The 12,323-nt window shown below is 37.3% G+C and overlaps 1 protein-coding gene across 1 annotated transcript in view; it reads right to left on the bottom strand.

The window, feature by feature from the left end:
- PKHD1L1 (PKHD1 like 1) overlaps positions 1 to 12,323 on the bottom strand; it is a 165,122-nt gene that overhangs the window by 69,193 nt on the left and 83,606 nt on the right. Inside the window, exons 42-48 of the mRNA XM_043601613.1 lie at positions 11,390 to 11,546; positions 10,315 to 10,471; positions 8,550 to 8,629; positions 7,977 to 8,106; positions 6,529 to 6,658; positions 3,058 to 3,299; positions 1,865 to 2,001 (exon numbers count right to left, since the gene is read on the bottom strand). Of these exons, the coding sequence (XP_043457548.1) occupies positions 1,865 to 2,001; positions 3,058 to 3,299; positions 6,529 to 6,658; positions 7,977 to 8,106; positions 8,550 to 8,629; positions 10,315 to 10,471; positions 11,390 to 11,546 (1,033 nt within the window). The remainder of the gene's footprint in view (positions 1 to 1,864; positions 2,002 to 3,057; positions 3,300 to 6,528; positions 6,659 to 7,976; positions 8,107 to 8,549; positions 8,630 to 10,314; positions 10,472 to 11,389; positions 11,547 to 12,323) is intronic.

Genomic DNA, 12,323 nt, shown 5'->3' with positions numbered 1-12,323 from the left:
ATCCACATTGTTTTATTCAATATATAACAGCCCATACTTGTTACCAAATGAATGAATGAACAAAAGCCATCTCTGAATCTTGTTTTTCACCTCAATCTATTACTAAACTTTCATGTTTGGCAATATAAAACCTTTCAAAGACTTATTTTTCTCCTTCACTCTGATTCTTATATAATAATAACAAATATTTCTTGACTGTTTACCGATTGCCAGATATTGTGCTGTGTCCTATATGCATGGTCAATCTTTACCACAGCCCTACAAGGTAGCCATTTGTCACCAACTTCACTTTACAGATGAAGTTTACGATGGCTAAGAATCTTGTTCATGGTCATAAAACTCCATTTAAACTCCATTAAAGGTGGTCTGATTCTAGGTTGGTGCTTTTATTAACCACTGTGCTGTGCTTTCTTTCAGTAGGTCTATAATCCATTAATTTAATACAGAGGATACCAGTGTGTGGGAGTGCGTGTGCAAGTGTGCGGGTGTAATATGATCCCATAATGTTAGAAAAAATATTAGGGCATCTATTTATTTTCATTTTTCATCTAAAAATAAAAACTATTACTAATAATCAATACACAGATTGACCCTGACCTTATTTAGTCCATATCTCAGATGTCACATATGTGTAACATATCCTAGAAAGAGGGAGATACAGGTGTTGCCTCTACCACCCTCAATACATTGTTTGCAGTCTGGGTGTCTCCAATTTAATAGATTTATGGATTTTACTATTCCTCTCTCTCACACACACCCTCCCTCCCTCCCTCCCTTCCTTCCATCATTTTATCCTTCCTATCCTCCTCCCTTTTACTGAACATCTGATAAAAACTGTGTTAAATTTTGATTATATAGACTGAATATGAGTAAGTTACAGAGGGGCTCCTAATCTCCTGGGGATAACTTGCATATTTATTCATTTTTTCACAAACTGGTTACATTAACAATCAGTTGAGAACCTGCTGTATGCCAAGCACAGTTTCAGCTACAGGACAATCAGTAGAAAACCAGAAACACAAAATCTCTGAACTAATTGAGTTTATGTTGTAGGGAGAGAGATTGAATATATATATATATATGTCAGGAGCTATGAGTAAATGAAGGAAAACAGGTTTGGGCAGTTATTTCAAATAAAGACAGTAAGGAAAGGCCTCTCTTAAGGGAGGACATTTGAGAAAGACACCTGACCGAAATGAATGTGAGCCATACAAGCATTTGCTGGAGGAGCATTCCAAGCAAAAAGAAGAGCAAATGCAAAGAACCTGAGACAGAAATGTGCTTGACAAGGAGGCCCATGCAGCTAGCATGGCATGAGCCTGGGTAGAGTCACAGGAGATAAAGTCAGAGGCCAGCTGGGGGACAGATCGTGTGGGTCCTATGGGAAGGACTTGGGCTTTTTGTTTTAGGTGTAACATAAAGCCATTGGAACAGGGTGCAGCAAGATCTGATTTATACTTTAAAAAGTTTATTTGGCTGTGGCATGGAGATTCTATTGGAGAAAGGGTGGAAGCATGGTGATCAGTTAGGAGGGAATCATAGTAGTCCAGGTGAGAGGGGACGGTGGCTTGGGTGAGGGACTGGGTGGCAGTAGTGGAGGGAGAGTGGATGCAGGTCATTATATTTTGTAGGCTGTGTGGGTAGAACTTGCTGACGAATTTTATGTGGCGTGTGAGAAAAAGAAACAAAATTTTGGCATGATTAAATGGGTGAATAATTGGGTGTATCAAAATTGTCTGTTTACTTCTCTGTCTCCTCTACCAGATCATAAGCAGCATCTGGTCAACAGCAGGAGTTCAGTGCTTAGTCACTGCCATGGATAACTTTTGGCAAACCACTGTGATTTACTAACAATGCGTCTTACCTCTACGTATTCTATTCTTCCAGTTACCATGCTAGCACCAGGGACAGGAGCATGAAACATAATGCAGCCTCCAAACTGGTCACTTCCTATTTCTTCTCCAAACTTTCCCTGGAAGCATGTCTGTGTAGCAAATTCACCTTGAAAAATATTTTTTAAGATATCATAAAGAAAAACCATGGCAAAATCCTCTAATTATATAGATCCCCCATACCTAATTATACCTTTTTATTCATACATAATTTTAATCTCATCCTGGGATATAATTATTTGCATTCACATCATTTCCTCCTCTAGAGAGTAAGAAAGGTAAGTACCTTATCTCGTTCACCTTTGCATTCCCTAAGGTACCTATTACAGCATTTTTCAAAGATACTAAATAAATATTTGACTGGTTAAATTAATACTAATAAAGATATTTTTTCTTACTATCTCTGAAGCTTTGCCCCAATATTTGGAGATTAACATAATGCAAATCCTATGTTTGTATAGCACTAGAATATGCATATTGCCACTTAATTCCTGTAACTACAGTAAGTGGGCAGAAGAGGAAATATTCTTATTTTAAACAGGATGATATTAGGTTTCATGAACTGGAATCAGAATGTAGGTTATTTGACACTGAATCCAGAGAGCCTTTTCTAATATAACCCACTGAAGTCTATCTTTAAACCATATTTCTTAATATTTAACTATACATCATATTGTAATGGTATTTTTATTACATAAAAGCATCTATCTATCTATCATCTCTCTGTCTATATATACACACATACACACACAGGTACACATATAAGAACTGTGGTAAGCTATGGAATCATTTCTTGTCTAATGACACTTGAGTGGATGAGACACATCTCTTCAGGACCAAAGTGATTAACTGCTATTGCTTGACTCCCTGGCCATCCCATTTCCTTGTCCCAGAGATCACAGAGGCCTATGTTGAGGTGGAGTTTCCATCAGCCTATATCCTAGAATCATAACAATGAGCATATTGGACACGTGCAGCGTGAGTGAGAAATAAACCTTTCTCATTTTAAAGAGAAATGCCATTTGAGGTTTATTTAGTACTAGAACATAACCTAGTATGCTCTTTAACAGCAGTTTTTAACTGGGGGTGATTTTTCTCCCAGGGAACACTTTTACAATGTCTGGAAACAATTTGCAAGCTGACATACTCAGGTTGCTAAAATTACCAGTGTCAAATCCATCAGGACATGCTGGAATTTTGTGATTCCACTCCATAGTATCAGATCCTCTTATTAAAATATTCCTTGTGAGAATTCCAACTTCTGCTCTTGCTTCAAACAGAGTTCCATCAGGGAGTGTGACAGTGATTCCTAAGTGTGTGTAATTCAGCGGGTCAGTGAGCACTACGTTTGTGCCATCAGCAGATACGGATGCAATGGTGCGTTTTTCATTCTCTCGTTGACCATGTCTGTAAAAATTTCAACAAAAACCTTTCCAGATTAATCTAAATCAACATAATCTTGTTTCAGTGCATTTTTTTATGCTCTCTGAACACTCCATCTATAAACTAGGAAATTTTTAAATGTCTTACAATATTCTGAAGAGGAATTCGAAAATGGTGTTTAACTCTTTCTTAGAGTGAGCAAATTTTACAAATGCATTTCAATTAAATAAATATGTTCCCAGTGCTGCAGTTGTTTAGAGAGAACTGGACTAATTCCTATAAAGTATTCACATAAGCCATTCACTTAAAACTTTGAAGATCACACTCAGTGGTCCTCCACTGCGAATGATTATATCTGCCCATGAGACATTTGGCAATGCCTGTCACATTTTCGGCTGTCACAAATGGGGGTCCGACTGGCATTTAGTGGGGAGTGGCTATGGATATTTCTAAACATCCTATAACACAAGGGGCTTCCCCACACAAGAAAGACTTGTCAGGCCCAACGTGTCAACAGTGCTGAGGTTGATAAGCCATTGGAAGTTTCTGAGAAGGGAAAAGACAAGACTGAGGGGAAGTATATGAAGCCTTATTTCTACCACTTCTTCAAAACACCTCCAATTCCAGCCACAGCGAAAGGACCTCTCGATTCTATAATATACTCACTCATGTATTCAGTCATTCAGCAAACATTTATTGAGTGTCTAGCTGGTTTTCTAGGCACAGAGTGAAGGATGCCAAGTAGAAAGTACCCCTGACTTTACAGAGACGTGTGTGCCCATGCCTGATTGTATATTATCTACCAAAGTGTGTGACTGATGTTTTCAACAGAGGTAGGGTTAGGGGAGTTATTTCTGTGTCTTCCTGACCTTCCCTTTTGACTCATCTCTCCCTTGGCAAATCTTTTTCCTATTTTAAATACTAGTTCAAATGACAACATCACATGCAAACTGGGTAAAAAGACACCTCTCTCAACTTTCCCAGCCCTTCTTCTGGATTCCCAACACACTCTATCTCATGCCCTGTCAGTGCCCACCATTGCCACACTGCAGGCCCATCATGTCTGCTGTGGCTCTCCTATCTGCTTCTTCGTCCTTTCCACTACCTGGCTGCTCCTGCAGGTAAGGCACCCAGAGGTTAAGTCATTTTGTGTGCTGAGCACTTAGTACAGTGCTTGTCACAACTCAGGAACAGTGTTTGATTGATTTAACAAATTAATGCAGAACAAATTAGTGAGGGGAGGAAAATAGAGGAGTGGAGCCCACATCGGAAGGTGATGTAATATTCCAGGTGTGAGGGACAGAGTCTAAATTAAACTAAGGGCAGGGAAAGCTGATGGAAGAGACATTTCAAGGGCAGGACCCAAAGAACTTGGTGATGTGCAGGAAATGACAGATACTGATTGTCAGAAAGTCACTGGGAAAGTTTTTGTGAAGATCAAAACTAGAATGTAAGGGCTTAAGGGGAAAAAATGGATAACAAAAATGCAATGAAAAAAATGGGCATAATATTTAAGCAAATTAATCATTTTTTTAAGCAAAATGAAAGCAGCTAGAAAAGATAAGAGAATAAAGTTATTTTTCAAGACAGTGAGTGGCTGGAGAAAGCCAAAGTACAAAAGACTCAGAGAAGGAACTGTGGGCAAAGGAAGCCATGGGGAGGTGAGGATTAATGATGCTTGAGCTAAGGGTATACCAAGAGCGTAAGATCCCTTAGGCGATATAGAAAAGGGATTTAGGATGGCCTCTCCCAAATTCTCTTGGATTCAGATGATACACAGATTTCTTTAGAAAAGAAGGTTCTACAAAGCATTTTAATACATTATGTGCACCTGAACACAATTTTTATGCCTTTGTAATAATATCTAACATTTATACAGCACTTACTTTGAGCCAGTTTCACTCTGAGTGCCTACACATACTAACTCATTTAATTCTTACAATAACTCTGACATAGACACTATTAGCATTCTAGTTTTCCTGGAGTACAGAGATGAAATACTATGGCTGCAGACCTGGCAAGTGGTATTGCTGGGAAATGGGTCCAGGCTGACTAATTTTAGTAGTTTTCTCAACCACTTGCTTTTACAAATTCTTAAATACAACGTATGAATGAAATAGTAAACAATGAGTTCAGTTTGGTGGGAAACTTCTTAATTCTTGTTCCTTAAAATTAAATATCTCTAAGCTAAATTCTAAATTTACCCTGTTATTTCACACAGAAAAGCTATAAACAAGAACCTTCTATTCTACTCGGAAGCCCTCTCATTTTGCTGCTTTTTATTTTGCCATTATGTAATTAAAATTTCTTCCAAAGGCAGGAAAAAAAAGGGCACTTATAAAGCTAAGTATATACTTAACTCTTCCTAACATCTGCAAGTCTATTTTTAACTTGGAAAATGGCAAAATCAAAATGCCATCTTGAATTTTAATTCTAAATTGAGTCACGACCTTAACATAATTTAGCCGTTTCTTACCATAAATTACTACTTGTTACCTGATAAGCACGACCATACCCAATTTTGCTATTACCCATAATTTGAACAATAAAGCAAAAATAAAGCTCTTCCTGCTCCCTTTCCCCACCAATATTCTTGGTGTAGCTGTATTATTTTTATTCTTTTTATTTCTCATTTGCTAATATATATAATTAAGCAGAAATTCAGGGTCATAGGCCGTTTCAATTGTAAAATGTCAGACATGTAAAAGGTCGTGTTAATCATCACTCAATCTGTAATAATTTCTTCTCTTTGTTTCAATCATTACTAACAACCTTGCTCCATGGGAACCACTGCTAAGACTGTAAGATATGAAAGAGTTCCCCAGCAGCCTGACACCGTGTTCTCTGGTGACCCCAAATAAAGCAGCTCGTTTACATTTTTGCATTCATTAATGTATTTAACTAAAGCTCTAAGTCAGAGGTTTTAAATGACTTAATAGCAGAATGCTTTTTTCAAGCAAAATCTTACATGGGAATCTATCTGTGAAAAACAACTAAAATATTTCATTAGTATACATTTTATAGGTTCAAATTTATACTTTTTCCTATTAGAAATTAACCAATTAAAACAACACAGTGGTGTTCAACCTGATGTTAACATTTAGCAAATACGTACTTGGCTATTTATATTTCTTTATTAGAGGTTTCAAATTTAAATCAAATAGTTGTAGACCTTCTGGATCATCCCTCTTTTGCAGAGTTAAAAAAAATCTCTATTCTAAATCAAAGTTATCATGCCCAGAAGACATCATACCTGTGACCTGTGCTTGCGATTACAATCTTATCGCCTGGTTTCCAAGTTACTGCTTCTTGTAAAATCAAAGTCCTTTCCCCCGCCTTTGCTGTATGAGCCAGACGAGTCCAGATCACAGAAACAGGCAGACCTGGAGCCAACAGACAAACTGAGTCTTTCTTTCTTTTTTTTTTTAATTTTTAAATCAGTGTTTATTTATTTTTGAGAGAGAGAGAGAGAAAGATTCACAAAGCGCAAGCAGGGGAGGGGCAGAGAGAGAGGGAGGCACAGAATCCAAAGCAGGTTCCAGGCTCTGAGCTGTCAGCACAGAGCCTGACATGGGGCTTGAACTCACGGACCATGAGATCATGACCTGAGTTGAAGTCAGATGCTCAACCAACTAAGGCACCCAGGTGCCCCCAGACTGAGTATGTCTAAAGACGTGTTTTCTTGCATAGTGAAGGCTTTATGTATTTTTCATATTTGCCTGGACTGAATTAACTTTGGAAAGGTTCATTTTACCTTGGCATTTTATACCTTTCTCAAAAAAGAAAAAGAAATATTTAGAATGCTTGCTTTATAAAAGTAACAGTTACGTTATGATAACATGTGTGAGTCTATAAAACTAAAAATCATCCTTCGGCAATGATATACTCCATTTAAAACAATCATCTTTATAAAAAACACAATATAAATGTGATTTGATACTATTGTTAAAACAGGCAGAGGCCTATTACCTTTGCCATTGTTGATATAAATTGCTTATATTGATAATCTAGAGACAAATGAAATGTATAAACTTCTGAAAATTACATTAGGATATTTATTTAGCACAATGCAGGGTGACAGTTATTATCATAATAGGGATTGTGTTTATACATTCTAAATTTATGAAAGAAACAGATTAATGCAATATAGAAGACTTTAACATAAAAAGGATTCACACCATGCTTCCTTTAAATAAGTAAGCCTGATACCTCAAACACGATCATAATCATTTTTATTTGCTGGTAATTTTCCAGAATATAGTCATATAGAAGTACAACTATAAACTTATATTTTAGAAAGAGCCCATTTTAAAATACAAACATTAGAAGTTACAATCTTCTGCTTCCAGACTTAATGCCTTTGTATATAGACAAATGAAAGCAGTAATAATCACTATGTACTCTGGTAGGTGCTGAAATAGGCAAAAGGTGTTGTGGGAACACATACAAAGAAGCAGAACGGTGTAGAGAAGATCCAGAACGGTGTCCCCAGGAGTGACTTGGGTTGTGAGTCTTGGTAGTAGGAAGGGCTGACCTGCCCTGGATAAGGGGAGGGCAGAGATAAGGAGGAACAAAGAGGGGACATGTAAAGACAGGAGAAGCTTGGCAAGTTTTCCTTTAGAGAGTTGTCAGGAGGGTTATCCCTTGTTTCCTGGCTAGTATCTCCTGGACCAATTCCCTGAGCCCTTTTGGCTGCCCTACCATGCAGATCCAGGATTCCCTCTCGCACGGCCAGAGTTTTGGTGCCATATACTGGGAGCTCAGGAGATCGCAGGTGCCCATGCAAGGTAATGACCGCCCTATGTTGAAACGGGGATGCTTCTGTCCCAATCTGCAAGGGATTTCACAAGCATCATTTGGAAAGTTAAAAGTCAATATCCACAGTTTTAACCACTTAAAAAGTAACCCTTTCTTTTGAGAAATTGATTGCTCGGTTGTTAGTATCTTTCTTCCAGAAGATAAACCTTACATTTTCTAGTTAGATCTTTGGAAAGTATACTGATTGACTTTAGCCACATTTCAGAGCTATTATTTTTTTTTCTGTTCTATTTAAAATTTGGCCCTATGATAGTATGCTATTCTCTTCCCATCAAAAGCACAAGAACACTCTGGAAGACATTTTCCCAAAAAGGGGATTTTAGACTAGTAATGGAGACCTACATAAAGATAAACTTGTGAGGGCTTGTTATAATTAACCATCCATTTTACAAGTGGTATTTTACAAAGAGATGGAGAGAGGTTAGCAAGGATTCCATATCAGGTTCTCTCATATACCTGTAGAATGCCTCCATCTGTAATTAGAATATTTTCTGCCTGGAGTTCAATGTCAGCTTCATCAAATATTAGAGTTCCACCTGTGAACCATAAAATTTTGAAATATAACAAAGGAAATTATTATTAAAAGCTATTTATCAAATTACACATATAATTTTAATTTCTTATTCTTTTTTTAATGTTTATTTATTTTTGAGAGAAAGAGCGGGCATGTGCGTGAGTGGGGCAGGGACAGAGAGAGAAGGAGCAGAGGAAGCAGGCTCTGTGCTGATAGCAGAGAGCCCAATGCAGGGCTCAAACTCACAAACTGTGACATCATGACCGGAGCCAAAGTCAGACACTGAACGGACTGAGCCAGCCCTAATTTCTTATTCTTATCTGCTATCACTATGCATGCCACTTTAACTTCAGCTCTTTAGCAATATAAAATACAAAAATTCAGACAAGACCCAAGAGTTGATGGAAAATTAAATCCCTAGACAGATTATTTTCCTTTGACCACTGTTATTTTCTATGCTTTTAAATAGTGCAGCTACATGTTCTATAAACACAAGTCTTCAAAATATAAATTAAGGCCAAAAACAATTAAAATTAGGGGTACATGGGTGGCTCAGTCAGTCGAGCGCCCAGCTCTTGATTTCAGCTCAGGTCATGAACCCAGGGTCATGGGATTGAGCCCTGCACTGGGCTCCATGCTGAGCATGTATTCTGCTTAAGATTCTCCTTCTCTCTCCCTCTGCCCCTCTCTTCTGCTTGTGTTCTCTTTCTCTAAAAAAGAAAAGAAAGGAAAAGAAAAGAAAAGAAAAGAAAAGAAAAGAAAAGAAAAGAAAAGAAAAAGTTAAATTAAATTAAACTAAAAATGAAAGAAAAGCACTTTTTATAGAAATCATGATAATGCTGACATTAGCTCTGAACTCCTATCCACTAATTTGCACCAGCAACACCTATAGCCTGATTAGCATTATTAAAGAATGTGCTGAGATATATTTTTATGAGACTGATGTAAATTTGTCAACAGTAAAACTTTACTTGTCCAAAGGTCCAAGAGTTAATAACTTCAAATACTTGAAACACACTATTATCCTGGAAGTTAAAACAAAAACAAAACACAAAGGTTTTTGAGGAGCTAAAGTCATTATGGCAAAGTTGATACCTGAAAGCCCAAAACATTTTACTTTCACCAAATATTGTTGCTTTTACATGCAGTTGTAACAGTTCTGCTTATTTCCTCCTCTGTACTAATGGAATATCAAGAAGCAGAGAGAAGCCCAAGTACAATGAAAGTAGTTTGAAAGACAAAGGTGAGAGTCACAACCTGGCACCCAATGGGAGTTGGGGTGGTCATTTAGTATAGAATTTAGCAAATCTCTCTGATTTTATAACCCCTGGGGGCCACTATACCAGTCCTTTTCTGAATGGGAAATACCTTTTACTGTTGTGATTCACCACACGCGGAGAGGCATAGGCACATGCACATTTGTTTGTTTCGCAAAACAACATTTAACTTTAGAAGGTGCTTACCCATAAGAAGGCAAGACACTCTGATATTTTCCATTCCATTTCATCAAAAGATTATGGTTACAACACACTAAATAACAGCATACCACAAATGGATTATAATGTTCAATTTAAAGAACACAGTATTCCATACTGCATTAAAAACATCATACCACTATAAATAATCATAATCATGAGTTTTAACTAAATTTTATTCACAGAAATATTCCATAGACAGAATCTAATAAGCAGGTTTTCAGAAATTTACCCTGAATAAGCAACATTTTCAGAATAGGTGTATTTTGATCCAGCAAAATTGTCTGTCCTTTTGTAATAACAACTAGAGACCCTTCCTCGGGGGGAGATTTTCCTCCCCATGAGAAGTTGGAAGACCAGGCATCGACATACAGGAAGTCAGCAACATCCTGTAATAAAATATGAGAAGCTTTTAAATACAGACGTTTTATCAGAATGATTCATTCAACTTCTCAAACAAGAAGGAACCTAAACCAGGAAACATTTTCATTAGTAACAAAGTATAACTACCTGATTTTTTTTATTTTTTATTTTATTTATTTTTAAAAAAATTTTTTTAACGTTTATTTATTTTTGAGACAGAGAGAGACAGAGCATGAACGGGGGGGGAGGGGGGGAGGGTCAGAGAGAGAGGGAGACACAGAATCTGAAACAGGCTCCAGGCTCTGAGAGGTCAGCATAGAGCCTGACGCGGGGCTTGAACTCACGGACCGCGAGATCATGACCTGAGCCGAAGTCGGACGCTTAACCGACTGAGCCACCCAGGCGCCCCTACCTGATTTTTTAAAAAGTTTTAAGTGTTTATTTATTTTTGTGAGAGAGACAGAGACAGAGTACAAGCAGGGGAGGGGCAGAGAGAGGAGACACAGAATCTGAAGCAGGCTCTAGGCTCTGAGCTGTCAGCACAGAGCCCAATGCGGGGCTTAAACTAACAGACTGTGAGATCATGAGCTGAAGTCAGACACTTAATTGACTGAGCCACTCAAGTGCCCCAAGTTTAATCTACTTTAAAGATGTCACAGCTGTCTGTCGGTTTATTTCACAATAATTATAAAGTGAAAAATCAATTACCAATTAGCCTACAATCCAGAATAAGTAAAAATTTGAAATCATAAAATATTAATAACAAGCAACAAAAACATGTTACTTTAAATTTAGCATAGTTACATTTCAGTTATTTTTTGGAGACATTAACAGAGTAAAAAGTCCATTAACAATTATGTCATCTCCCATAATGTTTTCTATTTCTCCTTTCTCTTCTACTTTTCTATTACTGTCATTAGTACTATACTCAACAGCACCTTTACCAGTTTGGCCATGCCATTGCTCCTGATGTTGACGTCAACTGGAGCCCACCCTGAAGGGGTGTGGGCATTTGTCACACAGATGATATATGTCTTGTTGGAATACTCAACATCACATTTGGCTTCAGCTATGGTGATGTGAACATCCTGCATATTTTCACTGTAAAGAAAAAAGGGGACAAACAAAACATTGACTTTCTTCCCTCAAATTTCTAGGTAACATTTTCAAACCCTATTAATGATACGCACTACTGCAAAAATAATGATCTTACTCTATGATCCATCAAAGTGCAGACTGACACTTTTTTCAATAGCAAGTCTTCAAACTATGTGTTAAGAAAAAAAGTAAACAGAGATTAAGAAGACAGGACATAAAGCTGTACAAATTAGCAGGCATTCCAGTGCTGGGAGAAAAACTGCCTGGGTTCAATTTATTGAAAGAATCCATGTTGGTCTCTAAAGAGCCACTTTTGGTAGAGACTTTCAGGGATCCTTTTGTTTATGTGATATTTTCACTAAATTCAAAGACTTCAGAATTTAATATCCATGTAAAAATTCAAGTCCAAGGTCTTGAGAAATTAAATACTTGAGAAATTAAAATTGCCTTCTATGATTTAAATGATCTGCGGTTTTGAAGTCAGCCTTATCCACTTGAAGAATAATGACAGTGCAGTATATAAATTTGAGCCAAATAATGAATATGTTTAGGAAGAAGGAATCCGGCCACTTACAATGAAATGGATATGATGTATGAAGACATGTTTCATCAACTCAGTGAAGCAGATCATGGTTGGTGATGAGATAGTGGGGGAAACATAACAAAATGTGATTTATACTTGGGGTCTGACTAGGATTTAGGGCAAGTTATTTAACCTAATTTCAGTCTCCTAGCCATAAAATGGGATAAAAATATCTAAGATGGTAAGGCAGGAAGTTT

The sequence above is a fragment of the Prionailurus bengalensis genome, chromosome F2, assembly GCF_016509475.1.
Source record: "Prionailurus bengalensis isolate Pbe53 chromosome F2, Fcat_Pben_1.1_paternal_pri, whole genome shotgun sequence".
NCBI classification, from domain to species: Eukaryota; Metazoa; Chordata; class Mammalia; order Carnivora; family Felidae; genus Prionailurus; species Prionailurus bengalensis.
This window is presented reverse-complemented; position numbering and strand designations above follow the sequence as displayed.